We start from the raw sequence: 21,640 nt of genomic DNA on the forward strand, positions 1-21,640 counted from the left end.
ACCGGTCCTAAATGTCTGTATGATAGTGTTGGCTCACATGTAGAAATGTGCAAATAAACAGCTTCTTTCATATAAATTTAATAAACTAAATGATTAAACTTCAATGAATCTTCTTTAGCTTAAAAAGTGCAATTTAATTACCTTCTCGGATCATGGCGCAGATGAAGTCATGTTAGTATCTAGTGCCTCCTTGAGGCCAGTGCAGCAGTTTTTCTAGTCAAATGAGACTCCATGTGCTGCGTTGTTTCAAATTACACTTAAGATATTAAAACCGAATTAAGATGGCACAAAAAAAAAAGGTGACATATGCTGGTATTGGTATTTTCTTTTCCAACATTCTTACATTAGCTTTTGCGTAGCGTAGTGTGGATACAATCTATAATTAATTCACTTAGTGCATTATTGTAAAATTTGACTCGCTTACAACTGTAAAAATAGGAATATCCCTTTTGATTTTTATTAATAATAAATTAGATTGATTGAACATTGCTATCTTTGATCATATTGCTGTTGCAAACCTTTTATAAAAGCAGTAATCCAACTGGATTTACTATGGCTAAGTGTGGAAATTTCACCTCATGCTACAAAGACACTGCAGATCACAAGCAAGACTTGACAATCATGCTTTATTCTGGTTGATTTCTTTAAAAAAAGAATCAAATAAACAGCTCTCCTCTTTGAACAGAGATCACTGAAGCAATATGCCTTCTTTAATCAAAACCAAGTACTTTCTTCATGTCTCGCTGTATTTCCATAAGTAGTGAAACTAAACTCTATCTTTACATCTCTGTCTCTCTTCATTTAAATATTTATTGGTTTCAGTTCAAACAAAACTTCATTGATTGTCAACACAAAATCTAGCTTAGCACCAGTACAATAAAACTGTACTTTAGCTTGTTAAAATACTGTTCGCAGTGTGGGAAAACAAAACAACCTGAGGATAAAGGGATCATTATTTGTACATTGTCAAATAAAGCACCAACCATACAAAGCAATTTTCATATACCATTTGTCTGATACACACAAAAAAGGTCAAATATATTAATGACTATTAAATTAAGCACAAACAACAATCAATGTAAATAAAACACACCACGCGCCACAAAGCACGCTGGAATCTGGTACACCAAGCAAAACTTGGAGATGACCCCTTCCGTGAGCACTGGAAAGCAGTTCAAGACGGAATCTAGAAAAACAGCTCTAGAAAATCCTTAAAAAAAAAAAAAACACTCCACAGGCTCTTTTGTTTGTTTGTTTGTTTGTTTGTTTACCACTTAACTGGTTGATATCGGCTGATACCTGCTGATATCTTAAAATAATTCAACCTGTGGATAAAACCAACAGTTCATCAACCAAAGCAAAAACGAGGCGATGTCAGATGTCACAGGAACACGTCCTGTGCCTGCTACGATACAAATGAAATAAAGGGAAGGTGTAATGTTTCTGGCAGAGCTGCAGTGGTGCTGAGGTAAGGAGGGCCGGGGTGAGGAACATATGCTGTTGGTTAGGGGGCTTCTGGGAGCCGAGAGAGGCTCGATGATTTACACAGGAACCATCTGGCCCAAAGGCATTCCTGCCGCTGTTAGCTTGACGTAAGCCTCTTAGCTACACACATTTAGTTTACCAAGATAAAAAAAGACTTGGATTACCACTCCTTCTAAAGGACCGTCAATAACGAACAAACATAAAACATGTTAATGATAAGTTACAACCAGATGCATTCACCCTGATGTCAAGATATACATATATATATTTACTTATAGGTTTATTTAAAAAAAAAAAAAAAAAAAAAAAAAAATTATTGAAGAGTGAAAAAACAAAACCCTACAGAAGGAACCTGAAAGTTGCTTCCCGGTGGAGTCCTTCTCCAGCCTTTCTCCCTTGGTGAGGGCATGGCAAAGTCGCTCCCTAGGGCCCCTTTCATTGCTCGGGGGGGTCTGTGAGAAGAGTGTCTGTGATGAAATAGGACCTCTCTGGCTGATTCTGAACATACAAAGTGCTGGTACTGGTAAAAGGCCATCGGACCCACACATGACTGAGGACGGCTGCTGACAATCCCAGGCGATATAGGGCAGGAGTCGCTATCGACTGCAGGGTCTGGTGTTGGGCCCTAACTTGTCGTCATCATCTTCACGGAGGAGCTGTATGGAGGAGCCTAGCAATCCCTGTAGCTCTGGTACGCACCGCACCAGCTCCACCGTCTCCTCCCTGTCTTCGTCGTCTGGCCGGAGCTCTTCCGGAGCGATGCACGTTTGACTGACGGAGACCTGCTTCCACAGCTCTGCCTGAGCGATGCTCACCACCTCAAACTGAGGGTACCGAGCCCGGAAAATACGCGCTGACATCTTTAGCCGCTTCAGAACTTCCGCCAGCAAGAACCAGTTACAAAACCTGTGGAGAGGAAACAAAGAGTGGCATTTAGATGGGTGCCGCGCTGACCGTGTTTTTAAGGGTGTCTGCTGTCCCTCACCCCTGCGTTAATGATACTTGGACGTGGTAGGAGGGTAGGAGGGGTTCGGAGGAGAACTCGAACAGAAGACAGTCTGTATCGGTGTCTTTCTCCTTCACCTGCTCGCTCAAGTTGTCTATGCTGTCTTCCTCGGGCTGAGACAGTAGGAAGTCCCAGCAAGGTTCCTGTTCTGTCTCTGTATAAGTTTAAAACAAATAAAGACAAAAGCAAATATTAACCTCTAGTTACAAACAACGTGTTTACAGTGCTTCTGCTACCCTCTAGTGGGCAGTTATGTCACCTAATACTTGGATCACTTTCAACTTGAATTAGGGGAAGCTTGGACAATCTATTAGTCTTGCTTGTTATGCCACCATCGTCTAGCAATTTGAAAGAAAGATTATTTAAAAAAACGAAATACAGCAGGGTCCAAAAGTCTGATAACATATTGAATATCTTGGATTTAAAATCTCATTTAAACACGGGAATAAAAAGGTTTTAGGATTTTTTTTTCTTAAAGAAACATGAAAATCAACATTATCAGTACGTTTTGTGAATATCAAATATAGAATATTCTGAACTATTTACAGGTCACTAATAAAAAAATCCTATTTTGGACAGATTAAACACAAAAGGTCAGATTTTCATGCTTTCACTGAAGAAAAATCTCTCAATATAAGATTTTTCAAACCATGCTGGAGAACATGATCATCAGGTTTCGCACGTGTGGAGTCAATAGCATATCAAGTGCATGCAAATACTAATTTAATTCTTCAAATAAATTTTTACTCTGATTATTATGTTGATAGAAATGTATAATAAAAATAATGTTCATATAACATGCTTAAAAATATTTAATGACAAAAATGTAAAATACATGCATTTTCACAATATATTGCTGTTCAAAATTTGAGGTCAGTGAGATTTATTTCTGAAGTCTCTTATGCTCACCAAGGCAGCATTTATTTGATCAAAAATACAGTAATAATATTGTGAAATGTTTAATACAATTTAAAAAAGATAGTTTTATATTAATTTTTTTTTTTTTTTTTTGTGGAAGCTTTGATCATTTTTTCAGGATTATTTGATTGGATTATTTAATTCTTTTGATGTTCAAAAGAACACCATTTACTGTATTTGATTTTTTTCATAACATAAAAGTCACTTTTGATCACTTTAATGCATTGTTGCTCAATAAAGGTATTAATAAAAAATCTTACTGAACCCAAACTTTTGAACAACAGTCTACTAGGGAGTTCTAGTAGAGGGTAACTGCAGTTCTGCAGCTGTTACTTGGATGGGATGAATATTTATTATTTTATTTCTTTTAATTAGTTTGCTTAAATTAGGACTACATTAAGTAATTTTTTTTTTTTTATCTAAACAATTTAGCATTTTTTTTTTACTTTTTAAAATGCCAAATTGTATATGACATGATTATTTATGTATATATTTATGATTAATATCTATGATCATTTAATAAATAGGGTCTCACATTAATTATAATCTATTAATTTATCTGACTAATCATGTCTAAAAAATATAATTATATCTACCAAGCTCTGATAATGTATGGAATATTATATTAACAGACTATCCAAATTTTAATAAAACAATAGGCCTATACCTTTAGAAGCATGGATGTGTCTGTCACTTTAAAGGTATGGTTCACCCCAAAATGAAAACTGTCATAATTTACCCAGGTTGTTCTAAACCTGCTTAAAGTTCTTTCTTCTGTTGAACACAAAAGAAGATACTTTGAAGAATGTGGGTAACTAAACAGATTCTGGTCCTCAGTAACTTCCATAGTAGAGAAAATAGTCATTGGGACCAGAAACTGTTTGGTTACCCACATTCTTCTTTTATGTTCAAAAGAAGAAAGAAGTTATTACAGGTTTGGAACAACTTGTGGGTGTGTAAACGATTTTCATTTTTGGGTGAACTATCCCTTTAAGTAAGACAGTCCACCCTGTGAGCAACCGAAATGCTTCTTTGCAAACTGTGCATTCATCAACAGTTACAGGACAGACCCACTGATAACCTTCCCATGCAGCCCTACATCTGGAGAGCCTTGTGTTCAAAGGGCAGATGTGAGCTCCTAGATGTTTTAAGCCATGAAGGTTTAGCACATGCTGCTTTAACAGCTTGCAATCTGGAGACTCCGTTGCTATGGAAACAAAGACTCATGCGCAAATGAGCTTCTCTAATACTTCTTATGAAATATATCTAATTATGATTACTATTAGTATTACAAACAGTGTAAAATACTTGTTTATTCAAATATGTGTTGGCCTTTGTAAAATACGGGACAAATCGTGTCCCATATTGATTTGATATGGGACGCATAATTTTACCTTTAAATACGGGACAATTCTGTATTTTAATGGACGGGTGGCAACCCTAAGTCTACATAACTTTAATTTCTTACCAAATACAGAGCTACTGTAGAAATCCCATTGTACATTAGAATTTTGGTCTGTTCGTCCTTCTAAATCAGTGAAGTACTCTGTGGATAAACACAAAGACAGTTTTAATCTAAATAGTGCATCAGTTTGATTTGGGTGACCACTCTGCAAATAAACATTAAGGTTTAGCAAACATGTATGCAAGATTTTGAAAACGTAGCCGTTTTACCTTTGAGGAAAGTTTTCATCCCGGGGCTCTGGGCTAGTTTAACTGCGGTCTGACCGGAGTAGGTTGCCAGTGTGGGATCTGCCCCGTGATTTAATAGCATCCAGACAGCAGCCAGATTATCAGTTGCTACAGCATCATGAATTGGGCTGCAATGTTGGAAACACAAGTTAGTATCCTGAAAATGTTATATCTAAAGATAAGCTTATTGTTCCTGCAGATGGACTGCAATGAAAAAGGCAAAAGCTCTTACAGCAAATGGTAGGAGGAATAATAATTTTATATGGTAATTGGACAAAGTTTGCTGGACATACAGTCCCCTCCATAAGTATTTGAACAGTAAAGACAAAATTGCTCCGTTGGCTGTGGAGTCAAGACATTTGCAAATATGATTAAAAGATGAATACGAGACAAAACTACAGAATGTCACATTTTATTATTACCCGTTTCAACACATACATGTTTCACCAAATAAAAAGTACTGCACTTTTAGAGTTTATCCCACTCATTGATGTGAGCATAAGTATTGGGACAGTTGAACATAAGGCAGATATAAAAGATTAAAAGCTATTATTTAGTTGCAGATCCCTTGCGCACAATCACAGCAGTGAGTCTGTGACCCATAGACATCACCAGACTCTTGGTCTCATCCTTTGAAATGCTTTTCCCAGCCTTTAATGCAGCCAATTCCAATTGTTGTTTGTTTTGGGGAGTTTACTCTCCTCTTCAGCTGGTGAAATTCATGTTCAATCAGATTTAAATCTGCAGATTGACTTGGGCAATCTAAGACTTTCCATTTCTTTGCCCTTATAAATTCCTTGACTGAACTGGCAGGGTGTTTTGGGTCATTGTCCTGATGCAATATGAAACACTTCCCAATTAATCTGGTGGCATTTTCTTGAATATTGGTAGGCAAGATGGTTTTGTACCCTTCCAAATTCATTCTGCTACTGTCATCATACAATGTCATCAGTAAAGTTGAGAGAGCCTGTTCCAGAGACAGCCATGCATGCCCATGACATGACAACACCTCCACCATGCTTTACAGATGAGGCTGTATGCTTAGGATCATTTGCAGTTCCCTTTTTTCTCCACACTTTTGCTTTCCCATCACTTAGATAAAGGTTCATCTTTGTCTCATCGGTCCATAAACACAGTTCCAAAACTCTTCTGGCTCATCTTTGTGCTTTTTTGCAAACTCTAATCTTGCCTTTCTGTTTTTGGTGCTGGTCAGTGGTTTGCATCTTGCTGTGTAGCATCTGTAATTCTGTGACAAAGTCTCCTGAGGACAGTAGATTGTCAGAGCATCACCCCAGACATGTCTTTTAGGGTTCATTTTTACAGCTTTTATGATTTGTCTGTCATCAACTACTGTTGTTTTCTCAGCCAATCAGGTAATTGTTGGTTGCTGGTGTCGCTGGTGGTTTCCAAACTCTTGATTTCTCAATGCCCTTTGTTTTTGCTATAGCTCTAATTGACTTCCTCTTTTCTTTTAGCATCCAAATTGCTTACTTTTCTCTCAAAGTCAACTCCCTCGTCTTCTTCCTGGTTTGTGTGCGTCATCATCAAGTGCAGGATTCAGAATACAGAAGTAATGGATATAACTGATACAGCACATTTCCTGCTTTTGATATCTGAAGAATTAATGCAACAGGACACAGCTGATCACTTAGAAAGAGCTGTGAGGCAACTGTTCCAATACTTATGATCACATCAGATAGGAGGATGAAACTCTAAAAGTGCTGATCTTCTTAGCTGGTAAAACATATATGTGTTGAATCACCCAATAATAAAATGTGACATTCTGTAATTTTGTCTCATATTCATCTTTTAATCATATTTGTACATGTCTTGACTCCACAGCCAACAGAGCAATTTTGTCTTTACTGTTCCAATACTTTTGGAGGGCACTGTAATAATCTTATTTTGTACAGATTCAGATACTAAAAATACATCTTCCAAATCTAACGTGGCCCATTAGCTACCTACCATAAAACGGTGTCATTATGTCATTATACAATTAAAAAAGCAGTAGCCCAAAGCTGTATATGGGGATGAAAAGAACTTGGTGCCTTGTAGTTGAAATTAATATTTCAAGTAACAAACGAAGCATTTATTCTGTCTGTATCATATCTTCAATGTAACCCGCTGCTCACCGTGTTCCATCCTGTGCGCTGCAGTTAACATCTGCGCCATGCTTCAGCAGCACCTGTACGATGTGCGTCCAGCCACGTGCACAGGCCTCATGCAGTGCTGTGTAACCCGCGTTGTCACGACGGTTCACCTCTCGCACATCCTTTTCCAAGCAATATAAAACCACATCCTGAAAATAAACGTTTATGTATAATGAACAACTGATCAAACAGTCAGTTACACCAACATCAGACAATTAAAATGATCAAAATGTATACATTTAGGGCTATTAATCAAATTATTTAGGGTTTCCTAAAGTGGGGTTTGCGAGGTAACTACAAGGGGTTTGTGAACTCGTGAAAAGATAATAAATAAATTAAATTAGTAATATGTAAAAACAATTAAAAACATTTTTTTAATTGTGAAAATTATTTATTAGAAACCGTTGTTAAATTATAAAAATATTAACTTAAAATCTCAGGGGATACTTCGAGTAAATAGGTCAAGGGGTTCAGATGACCAAAATATATCAATATCTGCTGTCAAGCCCCCAAATTAAAATAATTCAAAGACAATACATAATTAACAAAAATGTACAAAAATGACAAATTAAATGTTTAATTATGAATTTAACATACATGTTTTTTATATTTAATCACATTGGAATAACTTTATTGAGCTTCATTGTACAATCACTATTAATATTAATAAATGTAACAATTAACATTACACTGTCAGCTAACATCCAAAAGGGTTATGAATGCTTTACCTGGTAACCTAATCGAGCAGCTCTCTGTAACAGCGTCTCTCCTGCATTCTTATTGACAATCAGACGACGGACTTCTGGAGGCACTGGACGGCTTGGAGTAGATTCAGGGATTCCTGATTTCCCAGATGTTCCTTTTTTACCAGATTGTGGTGAGTTTGACTGCTTGGGAGGAGCGTAAGGAGGAGTTGGGATTTTCTTGGCGGCTGGACCATCCTCATCTGAAATGAGGGGCCCTGCGCGTTTACCAAAGCTGCCTTTCTTAGTCTTGAGCTGAAACAAAGACATAAAGACAAAGAGAGTCATACATGAAGGATGTGACATTCAGGGGATGGCAACGGTCCCGTCTAATAAAAACAGCTGTTGTAAGAAAGCCCTTTACGGTGACTTGAAATGCCACTAGGGGGCAGCAGAAGACTAACTGAAAAGACATATACCTTTGCTAGGGAATAATCCCTTGAAATCTCAATTTTCAGTTTAATTGCTCTAGTTTAAAAATGCTTGAAAGTCTGAAAAGATGTTTCAGCTAACCTTTTTCTGGTCGTCAGTGTCACACAAGTGTTTACTTTTGAACTTCCTCTTCCCAGAGGGTTTGTCGTTAGGCTGTGTGGCGGGTGGACACTCTTGAGGTCGTGCCGAGCCTGAACGTGTGAACAGGGTCCGCCTAGGGCTGATGTCTGGACTGGGCACTTCGCCGGTCAGTGTGGCACTGAGACGAGGGTACACACCCATCTTCTCATCTGCAATGGCATAGACTGACATTTCAACACCAACCTTCTTGTTACATAATTCCTAACACAGCACAGATAGATGGATATAACTCCACTGAATAAATTGCTTTCAATCAAAAAGAAACTTCTGCTAAATAAGACTTGCGTACCTAAGCCCTATTCAGACAGAACCATTTTTTTTCCTGAGGGGGTCAGGTAAATTTGCGATTCAGTCATACTTTGACCTTCAGACCTTTGGTAAAACCCCATCCAGACTCTGAACACTCCTATTTTAGTAAAAACTACAGATTCCATTTTCAGTATCCTCTATTAATAGCAGTAACTAAAAGGATTTTTTGGAAGTTTAAATTGTGCTAGATATTGCTCCCCTACGGGAAATTCATTCAACATTTATTTTAATTATGCTACCCTCAACTGTAGCACACGGACTAAATATCAAGAACAGGAAAGGCAAAGACAGAATGACGTTCTCAGCAAAATGTTCATCAAGCCTCAGACATCTTTACTCACTAGTGGCCTCACCATCTTCCACGCCCAGCTTCTCCTCCTCTCCATCTGCCACCTTATCTTTCTCTGTGATGTATTCCCCGTTCTGATATTTACGATTCTTGCAGCGTTTCCTTTTCTTTATTGAAGAGGTGTCTCCACCCTCTGTGGGCCTGTCCTTGTCCGCATCCACCTCCTCAGGCAGAGGATTGATTCGAGGCCTGCCGCGCGGCCGGCGGACTGGTACAGGGGGTAGTGGGGTAGAGGGGGTATCGAGAGGGGGAGGAGTAGGTGGAGTAGCGAAGCTCCAGTCTCGGAGCAACGCTTCATCAGTCCGTCTGCGCCCTCGTCTCAGCCGCGGAGAGGCCTCCTCCTGGGAGTCTGATTCCTTACTAGGCCAGCCTGGACTGCTGAGAGACCTTGAATCTCTGTCAACCTGAGGACTTCTGCATGGACTGTTCTCTGAATCAGTGACTGGTGACAGAATTCAGAATTATCCATGAGAAACACTCTAATATTTGGGAAACCATTCCATTGTCTTACATATGACACAAAAGCAAAAACATTATCATTATTTACTCTTTTGTCGCTTTAAACCTGTATTTTGGTATATTGTGGTGAAATCTTTCACACAGGTCTTTTAAATACAAGTTTGCAGTGACCACAGCTGTTAAGCTCCAAAAATGACAAAATAAACCCCAAAAAGTGGTACGCTAATTGTTTGCTAAATTCCAATATTACACTAGCTATGTTTCAATCCACCAACTTTATTTGCATTTTGGAATATCACATAAAAAATGCGTATTTCGCCTGCTCGCTCTGAGGTGCAAGTATTTCATCATATATGAAAATTATTATATTATTTTAAGTGGCTTCTCCAACTTTTCTTAGTGATATAGTGCCAGTTTATCAGGAAGTGACGATTTTGTTCTCTTTGACTTGTTGAACGGAAACTGTGCTTTATACGCAAATGTTTTATGCGATATTCTAGCTTTGCACACAAGTTAAATTTGAATCTTTGGATGGAAACACAGCTATTGAGTTAGCGATCTGAACATGAGAACCACATCAGTGCATGAATTCTTTTGAGCTAGAATTCAAGAATCAAACTGATTCATTCACCTCACTGACTCTTCTTTTTTCATTCTTTTTTTTGGCCTCTTTTTTCAATTTTGGAGATTAACAACTAGGGTCACTTCGACCCACTTCGACTTATAAGAAAGAGACCTGCATAAAAACTATTTTCTTTTAATAAAGAAGATAGGCATGGAACGACATGAGAGTGAGTAAACGACCAACCTATTACTTCAACTATGATCTGGATCAGTACCTATTTTGTTGGAGTTGGAGTGCTCCATATTAGCTGGACAGTTTTTCCCTTTGCGAATCTTTCCCCCTACTTTAGAGGCTGAGCTTATTCCATCTTTCAGCACACTTTTTCCCACTCCAGGCAATGCGTCTTTCTTCTGATGAAGTACAAAATAATGTGTTAAACAAAATTAAAACAGAACATTTTGTCTTTAATAACACATGCATATTTGTAATTTAGATTAATAGCGATTTAAGCAAAGCAAAAATTTCACAGGAAAATCTCGTCTATAAACCCATCACTAGCTCATAGTGGTAATGCCATCATCTCTCACCAAGCGCTTTCACTGGGCTTAGACTCACGCAGCTCATTTGCACAGCAGACTGCACGTCACTAGGCTACTCCCACAATAATCACATGTGAACTATTTTAATTTCCCTCTAGAATTTCCCAAAAAAATGTTCCATTGTGTAGCTGAATTGTGTAAGTCAAAATACTCTGTTTCAAACAAAGTAGAACCACAAGACTTAAACAATGTTAATCATACTAGTACTATTAAACTAGAATGATTAAATTTGCTAAATTTGCAGGTATGACCATATACCTGTTTACATGGATAAACCACCAACAGGAATTACATTGGAAACTCATAACCAGAATAACTCCACAAGCACTTAAAAACAGAATAATTTAAACTCTTGTAATTAAAAAAAAAAGACAAAAATTCCGTTTTAAAATTCTCTAGCAATGTCTTGGTGACTAAGAGCAAACTGACCGACTGTGGTACGAGATTCTGTCAATACAGTTATACATACAATAACTTATTTTGAATAGTCTGTTACAGCAAAGGTGACTAAATTGTGGGTCTGGAACTGAGGATCATGGGCAAAAAGTAAATGTATATTATAATGAGTCTAATTCATTTAAATTCTCTACATTCTAATGCAGACACATATAGTATATGTTTTGGCCATCTCTGCTTTACAGAGTTATCTTGACATTAGACTGCATGGAGGCTGAGCATTATGACGATATATATAGAAAATTTGAATATGGCTCAAACAATCACAACTCAATCACACTATACTCAGATGTTATTTAATGTGAATCCATTTCTTACTTATACCATTTGCACTACCATTTTGCACTTTTTGCACATCAAGTACCAAAGTATCAAGTACTAATCAAATTAAATAAATCTTTAAATTATTCAGTTGACTAAATGGTTCAAACATTACAACATGGTTTTAAACCTATTTTTTCGTTGCTTAATCTCCTGCAGAAGTTACTATATTTTCATACATTTCCTTGTGACATTAAAATCACTCATGCTGTGAAATCAGATTTTGGTCATACTCCCACACTTAGACTGAATTAAGGAAAATTTTAAAGTAAGCAATCATGGCTCATGCTATTGATCTATTACAAAGACTATAATAAAAATGAACCACTAAATGTAACAAAGCTTACCTTTTTATGGGAGGGGCCCTTCTTGAGTGATAGACTGTCTTTATCTTTTTGCTTCTTAGTTACTGTCTTTTTTTGAACTTCAGAAGGTGTCTTCTCCTTGGCAGGCTTTTTCAGGTTCTTCTGTTTGGTGGCGGATACTTTTCCTTTGGAAGGCATCTCCTCTTTGGCTCTATTCATTTTTGCCTCTCCTTCTGCGGTCTGGCTCTGAAAGAGGGATAAGGCTATCCCTTCTACCTTAACATGAGAAGAAAGCTTCCTCTCTGGTGCCTTCTCCTCTTTTGCTGTCTCATCCGCTAACTGTTGAGCCAATTTCCTTTCCTTCCATTCTCCTTTAAAATTAGAAGCACTCCTTTTACTAGGAGTACTAGATTTCATTTTTTGTCTACCATCAGATGCTTGATTTTCTGTCTGTTTTATCTGTTTCTCTCGTCCCTTATCCTTGGGCACAGGAACGGTTGTGATCTCCGGTCTGCTTAGAGCTGCTATGGCATCCGTTTGTGGAGAGGTTCTGTCTGACTTGATGACCTGTCCTTCTATGGCCCTGAACGGGGGAGAACCAGCGGTAAGAGTCTGCTGCAACGTGGACTCCTGACACCTGTTTTGCACGCTGGCTACCTCAGGCCTCTTGGATCCCACAGAAGACAGATTACAATAGTTCTCACCAGTAAGCGCAGTGGTCTCAAGAGTTTTCTGCTTCACTATTGACTCCAGGTTAGACAGGGGAGATTTGGCCTTCTCCCACTTTTCATCCTCTACTTTAGTTAAGCTTAAGTGGGAGTTATGGAACAGGGCTCTCTCACAACCAAGGGTGCTCTTCGTCTTTGGGGCTTGAGTCAGACTTGGTCTCTTCTGCAGGGATGTTCCTTGGGAAAGAACACAAGGTGGCTGCCACAAGGATTTAACTGGAGGTGTAAACAGGGTGCCTCCCTTTCCACCAACAGATTTCTGGTGGGGCTGTGAATTTGCTGTAGCACATAATTGGGTGGATAAAAAACCTTGAATACCTGTCGAGAGCTTTCCAGCTTTATTATGCTGGGCACCTTTAACAGCAAATGGCACTTTCCTCTCTCTACAGACTGGCTGCTCTCCTTGGTCAATGATGGAGATGGTTTCCTGTTTGGCAAATGTCTGAAGGTCTTCAACAAAAGCAGTGCTTTTTCCATCTTTGCTACGTAAAGTAGATGCTAAAATGGGGCTTGCCACTCCTACATATGTACCAGAAAGATTATTCAAGGAACCAGGAGATGAGCCTTTGGCCCAGGATGCGTTGGGTTCCAAAACATGGTGATTAGTTAGTTTTGAAGATGATTTCTGAGTTGCACCATTTCTTTGGGTGTCATATGTACTGGATGATCCAAAGGAAGCAGAATGAACCTTTTTTGGACCAGCAAAATTTTTCTGATGAGACTCTGCAGAATGATGCTCCGTGGCCACCAATGGGCTGTTCTGAGCATCTTTAATGCTTTTTTGTCGCTTGGACTTTGCAGACAGATCAAGGGGCACGTCCCTTGACTCAACAGGGCAGGAAACATTGTGCTCCACTGGAGTGGACAGAGTTTTTGGTTTCAGATATGCCAACGAGGTTTTTTCGGTGCCTCGATATGTTGAACCTTTTTCTACAAGGCTAAGCAGCCGACTTTGAGTGGTGATATTCGCCACAGCTGGGCTACAGCAGATGGCAGCAGTGGGAGAGATGGTGTAACGGGTTGGTGGAGTTGAGCCCTGCGTGGCTTGCTGTACTGGAAGGACTAGAGCTGAGGCTGCTACAGAGGACATTGTGGCTTTATGCTCAGCTCCACCTTGAAAGCCCTTGGACAAAGAGTCACACCTGACTTTGGATCCTGAAGACTGAGGCTTCTTCTCAGCACCAGGTCCTCTCCCCACGGAAAAGTGATACGGGTATGTTTTGAGCATAGGCGCACTCGAACAAGAGCTTTGTGCTGTGCAGTCCTTTTGAAACTGGCTAGCAGTGGCTTCTCTCAGTGCTGCAATCTGACCTAACCCTGGTGGCAATGTGATCTTACAGAGAGGAGAAGAAAAATTGGAGGGGGGAAGGAAAGCAACAGGCTGACCAGGTTTAAACAGCGTGGAGCACTGGAACCCCAAAGGAACGCTTATCACGGGCTGGGTTGGTGCTGGTGTGTTAGTCTTCTTGTTTAGGTTTATACTAGAGTGAACAGAGTTCACAGGGTCATCTGCGGTGACCTTTTTACCACAAGGCCACTGGTGAGTGGGGTAGATGCCAGCACCTTCTATCTTGCTTTTGGAAACCTCAGTCCGATCAGTCAACGGTTTGCTCACGGGATCAGTGCTGAACACATTGCTATGAGGTTGGGAGGGGGGAACTGGGGGACAATGATTTGAATTGCTGGCTTCTGAGCAGACGTCAGGCGTTTTGCAGTCTGTGGTTGCCCTCAGCTTGTTCTGCTGACTTTGAGGTATGTCACCTCTAAGTTCAAGAGGCAGTGTCTGCTGTGGATTCCCCACCATACTCTCTGACACCTGGGTAGGGGCACTGCTCTCTCTGCTCACCGTCCCTCCATCCCCTACATTCATTGGTGAGGGATCCACCTGATCAGAAAAACAGGGAGTTAAGTTTGACTTGGGGTGAAAACTAAAAAGATCATGAAAGAGTTAGAAGGGGGACTAGAACAATGAAACGTATGTTACCTGCATAGGCGTGTTCTCAACACATTACTCAGTGTGTGTGGACAAGTGACTTTTTATGGGGTTCCCTCTGGTTAGTGTACAGTTCTGTAGTGGAAATAGATCATTTTCAGCTTAAAATTGCACTAATTGAGCATATATAATTATTTCCAACAAAAAGCCAAAACTTGGAACATTAAAATTAGAGTTTTAAATGTTTAAAAGTCTTAAATCTTTCATTAAAGGGAACAATATATACCTAAGCCATGAAGTTGATTTTCACTTAATTATTTTTTCTTTAATATACTAATAATTGATTGCAGAAGATAAATGTTAGAAATGTGTAGTTCAACCAAGGTCAACTCAGACCTCATTAACTAAATCAAATGTAAAATATAGATTGCCGTCTACATTACACATTGCAAAGAGGCATCTGAACTAAGAGGCAACTGATATCTTGTTAGTGCATTCGTTAAAAACGGTTCAGTTGGTTATGCATTTACCTGACATTCTTACAACTGATAATCCCTATTAGTAGTGCAGAACTACGTGTATCATGCACATTGCTTCAAGAACTTTCAAAATTATTTTGAGTGACATGAAATATTTAAATAGTCACCAAATTAGGATTTTCAAAAATCCCATTTGTCACAAAAATAATTCAACCAACTCGACTCAAAATAAACACTTCTAGAATTTTAACAAAAGACGGACATGGATGAGCTTTAATTATGATCAATGAGAACGTTTGCTTGTTTTATGTCTCTATCCCTGTAATCTGACAAAATTGACACTTTAAACATGAGGCCACAACATTACTTCTCTTGCTACAGTCAGTGATATGAGACAGGCTGGAAACTTCCTGTGAGTAACAGAGGTTTCCTTAGTCAAGATGTCACAATTTCCTTCAGACCACAGCTTGAGTAGGAATAGATATTATACTTAAAGTGTTCAGATTTAAATAACAGATTTTAAAAGAACACAATGATCTGCTGCTCCATATTCCAGCGATTTACATTTTTAATTATACGTTTGAAAAAACAAGCTGTCATCATCTGCTGTAGGAGAGACTAATTTGTGAAAACGCTGAGTTTGACCTATGACTCTCTCCGAGTTTGTAAGTCAATTAGGGGTGGGCGATATGGGAAAAATATCATATCACGATTATTTTTAGAAATATCACAATTCACGATTCTTTGTCATGTTAGTTTTACTATTTTGGTTTTACAAGTTGTCTGAGCTTTACAGCCAAACTAGAAAGACAAAGATGCATGGCAGATATTTAGGCCAAAGTGGGCGAAGATAAAAAAATCTGTGTCATTATTTTATTTTTCTTATTAAAAAATAAGAACAACGATACACATTACAAATACACATAATATACTAATAAAACAAACAGTGCTTTATTTTCAGGTACAATAAGTGTATTTAGCAGGAGCATTCAATGAAATTGAATGAACAAATATAAAAATAAAACACTACATAGACTGATTCCTAAAGCAACCGTATTAAAGTTTTTCAGTCAAGAATAATGAGTGATTTTTCTCTCTGCGTTTTGTTGTTTTGTTAACGTTAAATGAATAGTTCCCCCAAAAATAAATATTCTGTCATCTGTCAATTCTGTCATAATGTTTTATTTTTATACCATCATTTACTCAAAAGTTGTTTTAAACCTAAATAAGTTTCTTTCTTCTGCTGAACATAAATACTATTTTGAAGAAGGTGGAAAACCAAACAGTTGTTGGTCCACAGTGACTTCCATAGGATTTTTCTTTCCTACTATCAAAGTCAATGTGGACCAGCAACTGTTTGGTTACCCTCATTCTTCAAAATATCTTCTTTTGGGTTCAGCACAAAAAATTTATAGAAGTTTGGGACAACATGTGAGTGAGTAAATAATGACAGAAATTACATTTTAGGGTGAACTATCCCTTTAATAACAGTCGACAGCACGTTTAGTGTCCTGTCTCTTTAAGAGCTCCACACATCTAATATACCAACACGTATCTGTTTCTCTCTTAACTATTTACTTTCATTTTAGAGATAACCAACTCAGTCTGTATGTAAACCGTGTGTGTTTTGACAGTATTAGCGCAAAAGATAAGTTAGTTGAGTAATCAGGCGCTGTTAGACAGGCTTTTTAGTGCGCGTGCTTCAGGTGTTTGCGCTCAGAAAAAGCGCACGTCAGACCAGCGCGCTAATGAAACATTTAACCAGCAAGGCTTGTGTGCAAATAATGTACTTTTGCGATCGCGAATAAGTGCAGTGTCCTGTCAGAGTAACTCTACTGCTGTATGTCGTGTTGTACAGTACATAGAGACGGAGGCGCCAGAACTGTATTTGACCATGTGCGCTGTAGCGCGATACTACGATATTTCTTAAAAAGCAGATCGTGGAGACATTTTTATCGTCCACGATCAAAAATCGTCATATCGCACACCCCTAAAGTCAATTTCAAGCATGCAAGAGTGCCTAAACACAAAAAAACTCAGTTAAACTGAGACGAGCAAAAATCTCAACTTCGACAGCTGAAGGGACAGTTTTCACTGCAACAACATCCTCTTAACCCACATTGTGACAACGGGATGGTCAAAGTCTGCATACTCTAATTGCCCCCTATTAAAGAAGCAGAGCATCCGATACTGATCAGATCCCAAAACCTCACACACCGCAATGGAGGGGAATGGTCGAGTGCATGAGAGCTGAGGCCACAAATGCCAAGGGTTGAGAATAAAGGATGCAAGGACATGCAAAAGTTGATGCTGGTTTTACTGCCTCATTGCCTCAGTGGGACAAACTGCAGTAGATCAAGACAACAGAGCAGGAAAAAAACAGCGCAACCATTAATGTGATGCTGGGTCTAACATAGGCGCTTTACTCTTTACCGACATTAGATAAAGGCAAAGCATCTCATGTCCACAGACACAGAGTGTGCATTACTAAAATGTTTGCTTATAATGAGGTGGTCAAGCTGTGATTTAATCTAATTCCAATAGTGCTGTGTGTCGGGCCTTGCAAAACTCCTATCAGAGACAAACAGATCAAATCAATATACAGGGTTTCCACACTTTTTGACAAATTAATTTTCATGATCTTTACAGTCATGCATTATTAGTGAATAAGGATTTCAATAAAGATTGTGGTGGTAGATTTCCACTTCTATGTCAGATGATAGCTTTTCAAATGAACAGAATTAAATCATCATCATTATTTTTGTGCAACATGACTGTCGATTCTGGTTTTACTACATGTAGGCAATGTGATATTAAAACTTGAACTCACTATATGTCCATGACTTTTACTCATTTTCATGTCATACAGCTGGAAATATCACTTAGTACTACTTAATATCACAATACCAAGTCCTTGGTATTTTCATGTTGGTGGAAACCCTGAATACAAAATCAAACCGACTGATCTGAACTTGAATTGAAGTCGCACATTGTTGCATTCGAGACGAAACCACACCGATGTCTCTCGAGGTTATGTTCTTAGCTGACATGATTAAGACCAGATATTACTTTAGAAAATCAAACTGCATACATAACCATCACAATTAACCCAATCTAATTACCCAAGTCTCAAAGGCAAACAACATAAACATCGTAAACTCTTGTTTCGCGTCAGAATGCAGGTGAGCGCATTATCGATACAGGTGACAGCGGTCTTAAAATACGAACTGCTTATCTGTCTGACTTCAAATGAGATTCAACCGATGTCGATGCACTTAACGTACCTGTCTAGCATAACCGAGCCGTATAGGCCTTTAGCGAAAGTCTCTGATGATTGGAAAGTTTATGATGTGTTAAACCCGTGATTATATCTGCTGATAAAGATAAAACCGATCATTTTCGTGCAGACATTTTTCATCTTGAGGCATCTCAATTATTGAAAACGCAGTGGGAGTGGGAGCCCGTGTTTTTCTTCAGCCCTCGTTCTTTTGAATGGGGTTACCAGCGCAATGATAAACGGGGACGAGGAAATAAGCATCGTCTCTCCTCTCTAGACTGGAGCTCAGCACACTCGCGGTCTCCAGGTCAGTCTGCCGGAGCTCATAAATGCACAAAGGAGGATGATGCAGAAAAGCAGTCGATGAGCAGCCGATGTCACGTATCCACAGCAAGCTTAATATCAGGATAGATAGAGCATCGTCCTAAAACAGAGCAAAATGTTTGTTTCTCCGACCGACCAACCCACTCGCTCGTTCTAGCTGGAGCTGCTACTAAAAAAACGTATCACACAATACAAGAGACCCTCAGGTGACACGAAACGCTGCTGAAATGGGAGTCAGTGATAAATATCGCCGATGTTCACCCACAAAAACAACAAAATGTAGGTCCCGCGATCGGGGATTAGACGAAACAGACGTTTTCTTTCGCAGAAAGAACCGAAAGCCTACACGGTCCGTGTGGCCACAATGTAGTCAAACTAACCGAATTCTGTCAAACTATGAAGTGACCGTTGGTTTTTCGCCAAGCGCGAGCCGAGCTATGACGTCTGAATTAGAACTCGACACAAAATACACGGCCAGAGAAATGTCACGCGCACATTTAGGTCGGATGATATCTCGCTCGCGAGGAAACATCGTACTTTGGCTGCCTCTCTCTCCACGCTGCCCTCGAGGAGTGTTTGGAAACTAATAGGGTCGCCGAGTTTCCCGTTCGCTCCTTATTATTATCGTCACTTGTGCTGCGTGACACGCGGGGAGAGCGTTATTTCGTACGGAGCAAGGTGTACGAAACTGAAGGAGCGATTTTCAGATCCCTGCGCAGCGAAGTCTCCCTCTAACAACTCGGTCTGCGTTACTCTGCCACCGTACGACACGAAATGTTTCCATAGCGGAGCAGCTCCAACAATCCAAGTGTTATGACATGCCACAGCCCCAGAACCGACTCCTTCCTCTATGCAACCCCGAATAATTCCAAAAGGCAATTAGCCAAATAACGATGTCAGATTGTACAAACGTGCACCAACCCGTTTGACCGACATTTGGAAGATGTTCGCGCATCAAGATAACGGCTTTAATCCGGTCTTCCGTTCTTGTCGCTCGCAGTTCATTAATCTCGACGATTTTCGGTTCTGAAAGTCCGGGGGGTTCGTACCGTATCTCTCTGTCTCTGGTCTGGTGGGAGAGAGAGAGAGGGGCAGATGGAGCCGAGCTCGTGTGGGAGTTGTAGTTCTCCGACATCCACGCCCTGACCGCGTTCGCCCTGAGAAGGGAGGAGCGAGGACTGCAGGTCCCAGCATGCACCGCGAGAATCCAGCCGCTCAAGGGGAAAGGGGATCGCAACGGTGCGCTAAACTGCGAACCCTACCCGAGTAACAAAGTGAAAATACACACTATATCTCAATTAAACCGTCGCTCTCGGACCCAGCACGCGAGGGTCACCGAGTAGCACGTGCGTGTTTGTATTATCTCGCTTTGAAATTTGCACACGTGGGCCGGCACAAAAAAGAGTTGAGACAAACATCGCAGCGGAATTAAAAACCCTGCTCGGTCTCGAACTGTTTCGATAGAGCCACGAGACTGATGTCCACAGGACAGCCGAGGATCGATCATCAATAGTGGATGCACATGAAGACCTTCACTAAAGGTGCACACAACGATGGGTCGAGATGTTTATATTTCCAGCCTAAATTAAACAGATTCTCAATATGAGAAGCCCCGACTTCATTATTAAATCATGCTGCATAACACAAGATGATCTTTAACACACGAGTTCAATTTAAACAATATCATATATCCAAATCTGTTTTAGGTGAATGGGAAACATGCTTAAAAGATTTTGGGATCCTCAGGTGGATTTACCTTTTTAACTTCTCAAAAGCCCACAACTGACCTAACAACTTTGTTTTTGTTTTTTGTTTTTACCATGCGGGTGACAATAGCGCACCAGCTGTTGCAAAATATCTCTGGAGCTTCAATAGTGCTGGATTGTTACTAGGTTACTCTTCAGATGATGCTGACCCAATGTTATTGTTATACTTTATGTTATATTGAGTATCTTAACAGTTACCTCGTTTGAAGGCTAAACCGTGTCGCTTATTATAAGAACAAAGAGTGAAAGGTTTTGTTTGATTATTTCATGCAAAAAAGACCTGGAGACAATACAAACATCATTAGAAATAAGGTCATTAGATTTGGCTGAGCTCATTAAAATGGCCTGGCTTTCAATCGATTTTTGACATTCAAATAGGATGAATTCAAGATTTCTTTCTAATTACTATGCTATTCTTCAAAAAAAAAAATCATGCTCCGGAAACAAGAAAACTGATCATATCGGTTTTCATTTTAAGTAAAAACACAGGCTCTGTAAAGATAAGATGATAACTATGCAAACATAAAGTCTGTTCTCGTCATATTTCAAAATTAGGTCAAATTAAGATTTTTTTTTCTTTTGCCTGTCGTGGTTATCTCAATATAATCAGTCACTTTTTCAGCAGTGATGCACAAACAATCTGGGATTATCGTCCTTGTATCAAGACAAGACAATGGGCACGATGATAGCTAAATCAGGTCCATCAGCTGTCCAGTAGCCATTCGCTGGCTTCTTTGATCTTGGATTTAACAAGCAACCCTTAGTTTTCAGCCTCAGACAGTGCATTATTAGATACACAGTGTGATGCAACCTGTCAGCCAGACAGACATTTTTGCTATAAAGACTGTAATAAAACAGTCTTTATAGCAAAAATGTCTGGCTGACAGACATTGAGATATTCACACAATTGCTTTTTTCACAAAATATTTTAAAAAATTGCACTAACATGCAAACCTGCAAAACCAAAAATGACTATATATTCCACAATTTGATTTTATATTCACCAAACAAAACAATAACATCTTGCAGCGGCCTGAAGCATCTTTCAGAGCACCAGAGTCTGATGAAACTGACTTACAATATTCATCACTGGTGGTCACTTTTTTCTGTTTAAGCCTGGTCTTGTCTGTAAATCAAAATGATCATAATGTGCAGAAACCAATGTATTGTAGCCTAATGAATATCTCAAGACCAAATCAT

At 39.3% G+C, this 21,640-nt stretch overlaps 1 protein-coding gene across 1 annotated transcript; it reads right to left on the reverse strand.

Annotated features, from left to right (window-relative positions):
* Window positions 1-606: 606 nt before the first annotated feature.
* LOC306853409 (uncharacterized protein) lies at window positions 607-19,755 on the reverse strand. The gene is made up of 12 exons (XM_079390783.1): window positions 19,596-19,755; window positions 14,646-14,729; window positions 11,976-14,546; window positions 10,527-10,662; window positions 9,221-9,670; window positions 8,511-8,719; window positions 7,983-8,252; window positions 7,237-7,403; window positions 5,084-5,229; window positions 4,878-4,955; window positions 2,471-2,645; window positions 607-2,391 (listed from the first exon to the last, which is right to left on the reverse strand). The coding sequence occupies exons 2-12, from the start codon at window positions 14,649-14,651 to the stop codon at window positions 2,082-2,084; spliced, it is 4,518 nt and encodes a 1,505-aa protein (XP_079246909.1). The 5' UTR covers window positions 14,652-14,729; window positions 19,596-19,755; the 3' UTR covers window positions 607-2,081.
* Between the last annotated feature and the right edge of the window lie 1,885 nt (window positions 19,756-21,640).

The sequence above is a fragment of the Barbus barbus genome (genome assembly GCF_936440315.1).
Source record: "Barbus barbus genome assembly, chromosome: 33".
Lineage (NCBI taxonomy): Eukaryota > Metazoa > Chordata > Actinopteri > Cypriniformes > Cyprinidae > Barbus > Barbus barbus.